Raw genomic sequence first — 12,344 nt, forward strand, 5'->3', positions numbered from 1 at the left:
TTTAAGGATGAATGAACTAGGTATTTAAAACTGCATATGTGACGTACACTGAATCCTTGGCTAAGCCTCTTTCATCAGGAATGGGAGAAAGAGCAGAAGACATTTTGCAGGGGGAGTGCAAAATGCCATGATGTTTGCGTGCATTTTTTTCCTGTACTGGTCCGGGAAATCCAGTCTAGCAAGAGATGGATCCAGGTGTGGGGAATGCTGATGGAGAAAATGTCCTTGAGGAGGGAGTATCTGTTCCTACCCCTCCCACTGTGTTACCATAGCAAGAAGCCCATTTCCTGCCCCTGCAGCTCTGCCCTAACTCCTGTGGCAAGGGCAGCCCCAGTCCACTTCCAGTTGTGTTGTGTTTCTGGGAACTGTGGGTTCTGTCTGGACACCCTGCCTCCACTGGCAGGCTGTGCACAGGAGCTGACCAGCTGGGCCAAAGCCAAGTTGGCTTCCATGAGGAAGCATTTCCTTCTGTGCACAGAGTGGTGATTCTCTCTGGAAATGTGTCTCCTTCATACTTTTTTGGTTTTCCATTTTATGAGGCTTTTTTGCCTGCTGTAGCTATGGGAAACTGAACATTGGCCTGGAAAATGTTCAGGCATTGGTAACAAAAGTCCATCAAGGCCTAAATAAATAAAACAGCACTTCTCATTTTGTTAATATCTGCAAGAATAGGTGACCCCTCTTTAGGTGTGCTGGTCACCCTGTTCACCCTTGTTCTCCCTAATCAAGCTCTTGGTTTTTCACCCTTTGGGGGTGTATATTTCTCTTCTTTGTAGTTGGGATTATTTTTATGTGGGTTTTGTAGCTTTTCTCCCTATTTCTTACCTAAATTGCAGTTTTTTAAATGGAGAAGAGATTTGGAACACTGTCCATCATATTAATAGCTTTAGTGATTCATCCTACTGTAGCTTCACAATTAAAAAAAGAACAACAGAACTCATCTCCTAAATGAATCCAAACAGGTTTTTATGCCAACTGCCTATTAGTGGAAATTCCTCTCTCATCCCACCCACTCTGATCTCCTAGGCATGTTAACAGGAGATGGAGAACAGTGTCTCCATCTATGCTTCCTGTGAAATTACCACTTCCTGAGGATGCTTAATACATCAGATAACCTGTAGCTAACAGGCAGAAGGTGCTGCTGTGTCCAAACTCGCATGAGAGCGTTATTGAGCTGCAAGACACTGGAGGGCTCTGCCAGGAGTGTCTGCTGAACACACCAAATGGATATTCCTGAACACTTTACCTGCTCACCAGCAGCCACTGCCAGTTAGAGGAGAAGTAGCCAAGCTGTGAGAATGAAACTGTGATGCTTTTGCTATGTGAATGGGGGTGGAAGAAGAAAATGGGGTAAGCTTTTCATGCCTGTAAACTCTTGGAAAAAGAGCAAAGATGAGCTGACCAAAAATAGAGTGCCTCCCACAGGCTCTTTGCTGCTGGAGCAGCATCCATTGTGGCTGAGCTACAAGCCTCAGGATATGCTCTTAATTCCCCTGCATGGTCTTGAGCTGGCTCCACACCTGTGTTTTTGCTGAACTCCATGTCTGGCTCTAAGTCTGCTGCCCCCTGCCCTGTCAGCATCACTGCCAGGGAACCCTGCCTCTTCTACCTGCCTCTCTCACTCCTGCTGCTCCCCTGCAGCCCACTCCTCTCAGGAGTCCCCAAGGGCACATCCCATCCCCTCCCATGGGGCATCATGGCCCTCTGCCAGCTTGGCAGCAAGAAGCTCTGTGCAGCTTTTACATGCATGTCTCTTCTGGCTTGGCTCTGGTCTATCATTTGTGTCTCCTGGTGCTGAAGGATGGTGCTTTAGCATTTCAAAGCAGAGAGTGAAAGAATGTCAGTCGAATTGATTTCCTTGGTAACTGGGGCATATTACTCACGTGGAGCAGAGCCCTGGTTATCCCAGTGTCACTGGGAAGCAAGAGGGTGGATGAATGTGGTAGGGATGGGGAGGAGGGAGTCTGTGGGCAGCTCGGGGGGTGGCTGGCCTAGAGGCTGCCCTCTGTGTAGAAAGAAAGCATCTGTGCTCTTAAGAAAAGTAGCAGTGTGTCTGGCCTGCTTCTGCAAGTGCCTTTCAGTTCTTAGGATGCTCTGTGATGACACTGTGGGAGTGGCAGCTCTAGACCCATTTCATGAGAGAGATTGAGTAATGAATTCTTTTATTGTGAAGCAGCTCTCTTCGGGTGGAAAACTAAATGTTTTCACCTGTTTCAGTGTTACCCTCTGCCTCTTGGGAAAGTTTCTTGGCCCAGATCTACTGCTGCTGACAGCACTTCATGACTGACCTCAGCTTGGGGGTCTGAGGAACAGGGGACATGGAGAGTGATTGCTTGCCTTTACTCCCTTGGTGCAGCCTCTCTGGGGTACATGAAAGCCAACAGTGGGATTGTTTGTTACTATTTATACTCTATCGTTCCCTGAGGGACCATAAATTATAGTTTCGTAAGGTCTGTTTTCACTGAAAGTGTCAGATTGAAAAAAAGGTGGATGATAAAATGTGGGAAAACAGGCAAAGAATTAAGACAGTTCTCTGAGTACCTGTGAAATTCTCCTTTTATTTCTGCCTGCAACACCCCTTCCTGTCCACGTCCCACTGTTCGCTTCCGTCAAAAGAAGCTTTCTCCCAAGCAGTATGAATCAGGATTTAGGAACTGGCATAAGGAACAGAAATGAAGATGGATTACTTTAGCATTGATAACATTTAACATATACTCCTGACACCTGGTTGGCTAAAGCACATACACATACTTCAGCAAAGTGCAGGGAAGTGAAAGAGCTGCAATAAGGGAAGAGGCAGAAAAGGGCCTTGCAGGTGATTTTTACTAAAAATCTGAGTTGTTCATTCCTACCCATTTAGCAGGTATGGCTGTGGCAGTCTGAAATGAGAATTGCTAACCTCTGAACACCAGCTGCATCCATCAGGCTGCATTTCTGAAGTGCCTCCTTTGCCCTTCCCTTGGGGCTGGAGGGGAGAGAACAAATCAGTCAGGAGTGAAACATTTGGACAGGCTGTTTTCAGGGAGGCCTGTTTGGCTCAGGGGGTTTTTAATGGTCAGCAGAGCTCTCCACCACCAAAACGTCCATGAAATCCAGGTGGTATCAGTGGTGTTTTTATGGGGCTTCTTATTCCTTGGAAACACCCACACATACACACTCACCTTGCCATAATGGAATAATAAAGAAGCTGTGTGGTTTTCCCTCCTCTGCCAAGTTGTTGCAACTTACATTGACTCAATTGAACTTGTAGGTGCTTTGTTCTTCTGACCCAGAGAAGTTCACTTTCACAATGCCTGCAGACTGGCCTTCCTTTAAATGTGTGCTTGCAGCAGGGGACTTGCTTGTTAAAGGTCTCCTCCATGTACTGATTATCAGGCTGTGCACATGGCTGCTGGGGCTCCAGCCTTTCCTTGCTGATGCTGTTGAAGTCCCTTAAAGCTGTGCTCACAAGATGAGACGTTTGTAGTGAAGAGGTTATGTATAGAATTGGATGATACCATTAGACATTTTTCAAAGACAGTGAAGAAGCAAAATAAAGCTTTGAAAGTCGGTACCAGGAAAATAATTCAAGATCTGTCCTCATCAAAAATTTCTCTTCCTGAAAACTGGTTTGATTGCATTAGCAGACCCTGAGGGATGTACTGCTGTTCCCAGTGGGGTTCCATTCCAGGCTGTCCATGGAATAGCCATGGTTGGGAGTTGCACAGCCATGAGGAGCAGCAGTCATCCCCTGTTGACAGAGAAGGACAGATTGAGATGTGATGTGACTGTCATCATTTTCCTGTGCGGTATATCTGTGGCACCTGGAACAAGACCCAGCTAAAGTTGCTGTGGTGGGAACAAAGGCTAAGTGTTAGAAAAGAGTTTATCACAGTCCTTCATGCCTCTCTCAATAGAGACTGGCTGAAGAGATTAATGAGTATTGAGAATGAGATAGAGAAGCACCTTTGAGGCATGGTATATAGAGAGTTGATCCTGCCTGGTATCAGATAACCACTGGGACAGAGGTCCCTTTCCTTTTTTTCCATGGTTGAAATCAAAACAACACATTTTTAATTTGTTGCTTGCTTTTAGGGAGTTTCTAAATGAAGCAGTTTTTAGACTACTTACCAAAGGAGGTGGAGTTCATTTTTGTTTTGTTTAAGTTGCTAGAAATTGAAATTAATTTCTTGCTCAGATAACCAGAGATTACCTCTTGAGTTTGTGTGGCTTACTGCTAGCACTAGTTTCTTTGGCATTTTCTAGACCCCCATGTACCTTCAGTTCTTCCTAAGACAGATCTCCCAGGCTTTTGGGATCTAATGAGGTGTAGGAATCCCTTCTGACTTCATTCAGTTCCATGAATGATTCTCCATTCAGTTCCAAGTTGCAGGATGAAGCTTTTAAGTTGCAGTAGCTGTTTTCAAAGGAACTCCTTTGGCAGTAGAGGAGGTGTTTGCTATGGTCCCAAACATGCCTGACTAACTTCCTCCACATTACCATGTACAAATGTCTCTTGGTTAAAATGCTAAAGGATACTTGGGATGTCAGAACATGTTGAGAACAGCTTGAGACATTGCTTTTTTTTTCCCCCCATGGCACATTTGCACCAACGGAAATTCAAAATTGCTACATTTAAAAATCACAGCTAGAAACAATCTATTTGGGTAAATACTAATCAGAAATTTCCCTTCCTAAAGTTCCCTATGAGTCACGGGTGCAATTATTTACACCCTGACTAGCAGTGAATCTTGATGCATAATGAAAATTGAAGCCCATAAATTCTGTAGGTGAATCAATACCTCAATTGAAGTTCACAGTTGAAGTTAAAATCAATACTCTGATATAAGCCAGTAGTGTTTCTGCATAAGAGGAGAACAGTGGCAGGCTCCAACAGAAGAAGAGCCAGGGAGGCTTTGGAGCAGCACAGAAAAGGTTCTCAGGTTGGGATGGGAAAATGCCAGCAGTGAAACCCTTCAAATGCATTAACTTATCATTTGTATAAGGGCTGGCTGTGCTGTGTGAGCCAGACTCTACTAAATGAAGGTTTGATTGCTTTAATGACACATCCGTTCCTCTCATAAAGAGCAGGACTCTCCTCTTTCCCATGCCAATATTTCCTTTGGAAGACGATGGCAGTTCCTAGCCTTTGATCCTGGGTTACAGCCAGAGCAACACCCTAGTGACTTGGGATTCTCCCTCAGCGCAGTCCATGGACCTGCAAGTCCTTCCCCCACCCCTTGATAAAATGAAATTGAATGTGATGTTCACTGGTTCACATTGCACACTGGAGTGTAGCAAAATCTGTCCTGGCAATATTCCTGGAGCTATTGCTACCTGCACAGTGAAGGTGAGGGCACTGCCGAGTGCTGTCAGCCACAGAGCTGAAGGAGGAGCTTGGTCTCCCAGTGGAGATGGCCCAGTGATTGTAGTGCGCTATTTCCTCTCACTGTGGGAGTGGTCTGCAAAAAGCAGAGTGATCCAGAGTTCCAGAGAATATATTTTTCTTTCTAACAGATCTTGACAGAGTTCATCCTTAAACTCTTTTACATTTTCTTCTTCTAAAGCATAGAAATGGAAATGAGAGATGAGCCTTCCTGTAGAACAGCTCCCAGTTCTGCTTTTTTTTTTTTTTTTTTTTTCCCTTCGGTTTTGGGGAGAGCTTTGGCACTGTTTTCTTTTTTCCCCTAATTCCCAGGAAGGGGGGAAAATTGCCAAAATAAGTCTAAACTCTCTTGAATAATCCATAAAACATGATTTATGGTGGGGCTGTAAGCCTGATGTTTAAATGGTTCCTCTCTTTTATTTTCTACAGGTCTTTGCCCTCACCATGTCAAAGAGTGTTAATGATGTGTTCCCTCTCCATTGCATTCCCCACCTGTCATCCTGCTAGGATCTAAGTACAGAATGAACATAGCAGCTGTGTTCAATGCCCTGCTCGTGTCCATCCTCGCTGCCGTGCTGTGGAAATACATCAAACTGCTCGATCATGCTGCCATGGTGGAGGAGGAGCTGCTCCTCATGCGCCAGTCTCAGGAACTTTCTGAGGCTCAGATTGACTACCATGCAGCTCTGCAGGCCCTGGTGGAGAACGGTACCAGGATGGTGTGCACTGGCAGGATGCACACGGACCGCATCTGCCGCTTCGAGTCCCTCTGCTACTCCACCGAGGCCGAGGAGTTCATCTACTTCCACAGCAACTCCTCCGTCATGCTGCCCAACCTGGGCTCCCGGAGGTTCCAGCCGGCTCTGCTCGACCTCTCCTCTGTGGAAGACCACAACACCCAGTACTTCAACTTTGTGGAGCTGCCAGCTGCTGCACTGAAATTTATGCCAAAGCCGGTCTTTGTGCCTGACGTGGCGCTGATTGCCAACAGGTTCAACCCAGACAACCTGATGCACGTCTTTCATGACGACCTCCTCCCCATCTATTACACCATGCAGCAGTTCTCCGACTTAGATCTGGAGGCACGACTCTTCTTCATGGAAGGGTGGAATGAAGGTGTTCACTTTGACCTCTACAAGTTACTGAGTAACAAGCAGCCGCTCCTCAGGGAGGAGCTTAAAACCCTGGGCAGGCTCCTCTGCTTTACCAAATCCTATGTAGGACTATCCAAAATCACCACTTGGTACCAGTACGGATTTGTCCAGCCACAAGGGCCAAAGGCTAACATCTTGGTTTCTGGTAATGAGATCAGGCAGTTCACCAAATTCATGATGCAGAAACTGAACATCAGCTTGGAGGAAAGCTCTAGCGAGGAGTACATCGTAGTGTTCAGTCGGACAATCAACAGACTTATCCTAAATGAGGCAGAACTAATCCTGGCTCTTGCTCAGGAGTTTCAGATGAAAACCATTTCCGTCTCTCTGGAGGAGCATTCATTTTCTGACATCGTGCGGTTGATCAGCAATGCGTCCATGCTGGTCAGCATGCACGGGGCCCAATTAGTCATGTCGCTCTTCCTGCCAAGAGGGGCCACCGTGGTGGAGCTCTTCCCATATGCTATTAACCCCGAGCACTACACCCCTTACAAAACCCTGGCAACCCTTCCTGGCATGGACCTGCAGTACATTGCCTGGCAGAACACGGACAGGGAAGACACCGTAACCTACCCGGACAGACCTTGGGATCAGGGCGGGATTGCTCACCTGGACAAAGCCGAGCAGGAGCGCATCATCAAGAGCACGGAGGTGCCGCGGCACCTCTGCTGCCGCAACGCGGAGTGGCTGTTCCGCGCCTACCAGGACACGAAGGTGAACATCCCGGCCCTCATACACGTCATCAGGCAGACTGTGAAGTCTAAGCCCGGACCCAAGAAGCAGAAGTGGTCTGGGAGCCTCTACCCTGGCAAAGTGAGGGATGCCAAGTGTCAGGCCTCTGTCCAGGGCACGAGTGAAGCTAAACTTGCTGTGTCCTGGCAGATCCCCTGGAATCTGAGGTATCTCAAGGTCAGAGAAGTAAAATACGAAGTGTGGATACAAGAGCAAGGGGAAAACACTTATATGCCTTATATATTGTCTCATCAGAATCACACCTTCTCAGAAAACATTAAGCCCTTCACGATATACCTGGTGTGGATACGCTGCATCTTCAACAAAAATCTCCAGGGACCTTTTGCAGATGTGCTCTTGTGTAGTACATAACGTGCTGCACTACCTGTACAGCTCTAACCTGCTCTCCACTCCATCTGTGGTTTAAAACTTCTTGTCCTGTAGTTTGTAGAGAGCTGAAGAGGACTAGACTGTACCAGTGCCTAAGTGTCTGTTTTATTGCACTCCACATGTATTCTTTCAATGGTATTTATTTCCAGTGAGTGTTTGGGAAAAAAAAAAAGAGAAACCTCCGTGTTCTTGAGAGTAACTTCCACAGGTTAAATTACATGCTGAATACATGTAATTGAAAACAGAATGGAAGTGAATTGTGTGTACCTTGGTCGTGATTTAAATCTGTTCCTATTGTGTGGTGACTATTTAAGCGCAGCGTTAAAGCGCAGCTAATTCCATGGCTAAGTGGGCAATTCTCATCAGCTTTTTCATTGTAAGTTATATTTTTTAGTAACTCTTGACTGTAACTTTGAGTTTAAGATTTTGTACGAGAGCCTTCATTAAACTGCAGTAAACTTCATCAGGTTTTTTTTGCATTTTATTATTTGTCTAAAGCATTACTGTAATAGATTTGTCCATTGCTGTAACAAAATGTTTATCTGTAGTTTCCTATGTTTATATATTGACTGAAGAGAATGACTACAGACTACAGCTTCATGTTTAAAATCAGATTTTACTGCATCCCTATTGCAAAAGGTTGTAGTAACAGATAAGAGGTAGAAGGGATGAAGTAGATAAAATAATTTACTGTGTTTTAGAGGTTTTCATTTTGTGAGTTATGTACAGGTGTGTGAGAATGCAGTGGGGTAATTTGGGAGAGCTGTTGGGGAAGAGATTGAATTTACAACAATCTGCTGAAGAAAATCCTTTTTTTTTTTTTTTTTTTTTTTTGGTGTTTGGTCATAATAATCTGTTGATAATAGCTACTAATATGTATATGCTTTGCTAGGGAATAGGTGGGTGGTGGCAAAGGGAAGCTTTCTGTGCACAGGTGATCCTGGATGCTGGTGCAAGGAAGCAGAGTCAGGCAGGAAACAGGTAGGTGTGCCAGGGCATTGGATTGGCCAGAGCAGGGATCAGGCTGATGGCACTCACACCTCTGTTATTTCAATGGGGGGAGTAGTTTATACTTGAATTCATTTTCCCTGAAATCAGAATCTGGCTTCATTGCCAGGGTAACACACTGACTATTTTGGACTTGATCCTGCTCAGATCTGCTTTAGCTGGGGACCCTAAATGGCACTGTCTTTGGAAAACAGTTCTGAGTCACAAGTGCAGCTCTTGAGGAGGGTAGAAGGAAAGGGGCAGGAGTGTGAGATGTTTCCCTGATAAATATTTGCATTCTCTATAATTTATAACCAGTGTTGAAGCAAAAGGAAAAGTGCTTACTTCTCCTTTCCCTCCCAGTCCACACCTTCCTCCCAAGGTCTGGATGGACATTTGAAGAGTAGGATAAATGTCTTTCTGGGCTGATAGAAGAGCATCTCAAGGCAGGATTATAAATATGGGTTCTAAGGAGAGGGAGAGTACATGTGGCGGTACAAATTTGGACAAGAAACAGAAGGATTGAAAAATGAGCAAAACACCACAGCACAACATTGGGCCTTCAGGCAAGTGCTACTTCTGTATATTCATTTTCATTATGTCTTGCTTTGTTTTCAAATGTGTTTATGATTTAAAGGAGGGGAAGAAACAGAACATGAGTCCCAAAGTCTACATTTGCTTTGCAGCTGTAACCTTGCCAACCTTTTAGTCTTGATATTTTAAAGGGATATGGGAATATTCCCATTCTTGTTTTCTTAGGACAAAATGGGCTTCTTGCTGAAGTGAGTATTCGAACTGTGCCCCAAAGTCTCCCTGTGGCTGCACATTCCACACCATATATGTCAGAGCTGAGTGAGAAAGACTTCCTAAAAGATGACAGTGAAAGTGAGCTGTTCAGGGAAGCCTGCAGGATCGTGGCTCCCCAGGAACTCTCTGGCTGATGAGCTCCCACTCACAGAAGGGTTTTGCAGCAGTCCTGCATCCTCACATCCATTCAAGCTGAAGGCAGCCCTGTGGCCAGTGGCCATCCTGCTGGCTCTTGCAAAGGTAGTATTGTTGGTATCCTATTTGGTAGTGAATCAGTCTTCAGACATCTGAAATTTAGTCAGTATTCATTTTGTATCAGTTCTCAAAAATAATTTTCTTTGGGTGTGTGAGCTGCCTGTGTTCTCCTAACCATTGTTCGTCCTCAGCAGGATATTGATCTGCTTGTTGCTTTTCTATTTGCTTTCCTCTGTGCCTTTTGTAGTAATCCTTTGCCTGAAATTTGTAGATCATCTCATTTCACTTAAAATTAGTTCCATATGATTGCAGGTTTTATAACATTTGCAGACTGGTTACAGCACATTAACTATTTTCTTCTCATATCCTAATGACTAATCAACAAAATTGGCTACAGAGCAATGAAGTATCATATATGTGGGTTTCTGTGGCATGAAACAGTCTGTCGTGTTCAGAGAGAGACTCGTTTTTTTCCAGAAGATAATCAAATGTGCTTTCCAAAAATGTGCATTCAGATTCTGTCTTCCTCATCAGTGCTATGAGTAATTTAAGAGGTGGGGAAAAAAAAAAAAAAAAAAAAAAAAGAAGGGCTTTTTCCTTTCCAAGTTCTGAGATAGCTGAACACTGAAGTTGTGCTGGTGATAAAATGTGCTGTGCCATTTGCCTCCAACACCTACCCAGTGTAAAAGTGTGCTGGCACCTCATTGCTACACCTGAATTTCTCCTCTGCCAGAGCACACAGGAGTGAGAGCCCCTGGTGCAGCCTGTAGCTGTCATAAATTGGGCACAGTAATGTTACACTGATTTATACTACCTCAAGGACTGCTCTGGAGTGCTGGCAGCTTTCCATAGGAAATTTTCTTCCTTTTAATAACTTTGCCATCAGTGCTTTGCAGGCCCATTCCATTTCTCAGCCCCAGACCTTCCCTGTCCCATGGGCTCTTTGTTTCCCTTGCTTCTCTCTGTCAGTGCCACTTCTTGATGGATCAGAAGGAATGTTTGCCTGGCATCATTTAAAGTTCTGTCCTATAGTGAATGCAGACTCTGTGCACAGGGGCTGAGGCTGCATCTCTCATGTGTGCAGGAAGGCAGGACTGGAGCTGGATTGGTTGATATCCACGAGAGCTTTTTCATTGGGTGAGCTTGTGGGGCTCCTGACAAATTGCTTTGTGCAAGAGACTTGGAACTTCCAGCACTGCATCATTTGTTTCTGCTCCCAAAGGGAATACCCTATGCTCTCTGGTGCTGTCTGGCCACGCTGTCCTGGAAGAAGAGAAGTATGTGGGATTAAGTCCAGACCCCTTTGGGGGCAATGCAGGATGCTGGTCTTGAACTCACTGCTGCTGGGTTTGTCCGTGCTTAAAGAGATGGATTACCCAGGAGGATTTCCTCTGTCTGCCATTTCAGATCTTCTAAATAGCCCAAGTGCAAGGACCAGCCAGCAGCTGTGGGAGGGCATTTACTGACATGTATGAGGATGAAGAGGAACTGAATGGAGGGCTTGGAGCCGTGAGGTGTTGGAGCAGGAGCTGCAGGTTGATGGTAATACCTCCATGGCTGGTAGGGGCAGGCAGTGATAGGGTAGTTGCAGCCCAGGCTGGTCACCCAGGGTGGGTTTTACAGCTCCAGAAGGTGACTGGAGATTGTTAATCAAAATATTTGGGTCTGCAGAGTTCAAATTGAGATGGTTCTGTCTCCTTCCTCTCCCCTCTCCTGATTCTTTTGTGACAGATCCTTTTCTTAAGTAAATGATAACTCTTGAAAACAGTAACTTGGGACTTTGCAAAGTACCTTTTTTTGGCTTTACCACCTCAATCTCTAAGAGCTAAATTTATTACATGAATGACATGATTATTTGTTACAACTGTCTATTGACTTTTAAAGTTTTTATTCTTTCTTCCATTTCAAGCCACTTTATGGCCTCCATCTCTTAGGGCTTTGCATGTCCAGTGCTCTCGGGTCTGTGGATGTCTCTTGTCCCAAGACACCAACACCTCACAGGACCAAATTAAGTGAAGACACTTAGGGTATTATTAATTTCAACACCCTGTAGGCTGTTGGTGCAGATGGCTCCTAGGCAAGGGCCCTGACACAAGTCTTTAGCCTCCTTAGGGCAGGAGTTGGTCCAAGTCCACAGCAAGGAGGTTGTTGCTCTCTGGGATCCCTGGGTGAAAGAAATTCTATAAGCGCATCATTTAATTTGCACTGAACAAAATAGAAACTTCAGCATCTTTATTACTGTATCTCTTCTGCTGAGCTGTAATAAATAGCAGACTTATTTCTATAATATTTTTGCTTTGATGTCTGTGCTGGTGTAAGGCAGGATAGGTTTAGTGGATAAAAGAGCACTTAATTTTTCCCTGCTGGACTTGGGGTAGACACTCTTGGAATGGCTTTCAATGTGATGACTGACAGTCCATCTGTGCAGTGGGTGGTTTGAGAAGCATCACCATCTGCACGTGTGTGAGGCACATCACCGTCCTTATGTAAGAGAAGTCACCTCCCCCAGCATGTCCCTCCTGAGGGGCTTTCAGCCAAACCCTCTGCTAATGTGGGGCTGCTCCAGCACAGAGAGCCATGGTGAATTAACACTGATATAGGGCCCAGCCCTGTTTGTCACCCTCTCAAGTTGTCCCTTCAGAACATGCTGATTACTAAATTAATTGTTGGCACGTTCAAACAGATGCATGGAATAGCCTCCTGTTTGCTTGAAA

General features: G+C 45.2%; 1 protein-coding gene across 6 annotated transcripts in view; it reads left to right on the forward strand.

Annotated features, from left to right (window-relative positions):
• The window catches only part of POMGNT2 (protein O-linked mannose N-acetylglucosaminyltransferase 2 (beta 1,4-)), a 30,938-nt gene extending 22,834 nt beyond the window's left edge, over nucleotides 1-8,104 (forward strand). For 5 of the 6 annotated variants that reach the window (XM_079301227.1, XM_079301231.1, XM_079301229.1 and 2 more), the window contains one exon: nucleotides 5,795-8,104. In XM_079301227.1, coding sequence (XP_079157353.1) covers nucleotides 5,887-7,623 — 1,737 coding nt within the window. In that variant the 5' untranslated portion in view covers nucleotides 5,795-5,886 and the 3' untranslated portion in view covers nucleotides 7,624-8,104. Of the gene's footprint in view, nucleotides 1-1,174; nucleotides 1,351-5,794 lie in introns of those variants that run through there. The other variant, XM_079301228.1, reaches the window with a different exon arrangement.
• The last annotated feature ends 4,240 nt before the right edge of the window (nucleotides 8,105-12,344 follow it).

Source organism: Erithacus rubecula, assembly GCF_903797595.1.
Source record: "Erithacus rubecula genome assembly, chromosome: 3".
In the NCBI taxonomy this organism is placed as follows: Eukaryota; Metazoa; Chordata; class Aves; order Passeriformes; family Muscicapidae; genus Erithacus; species Erithacus rubecula.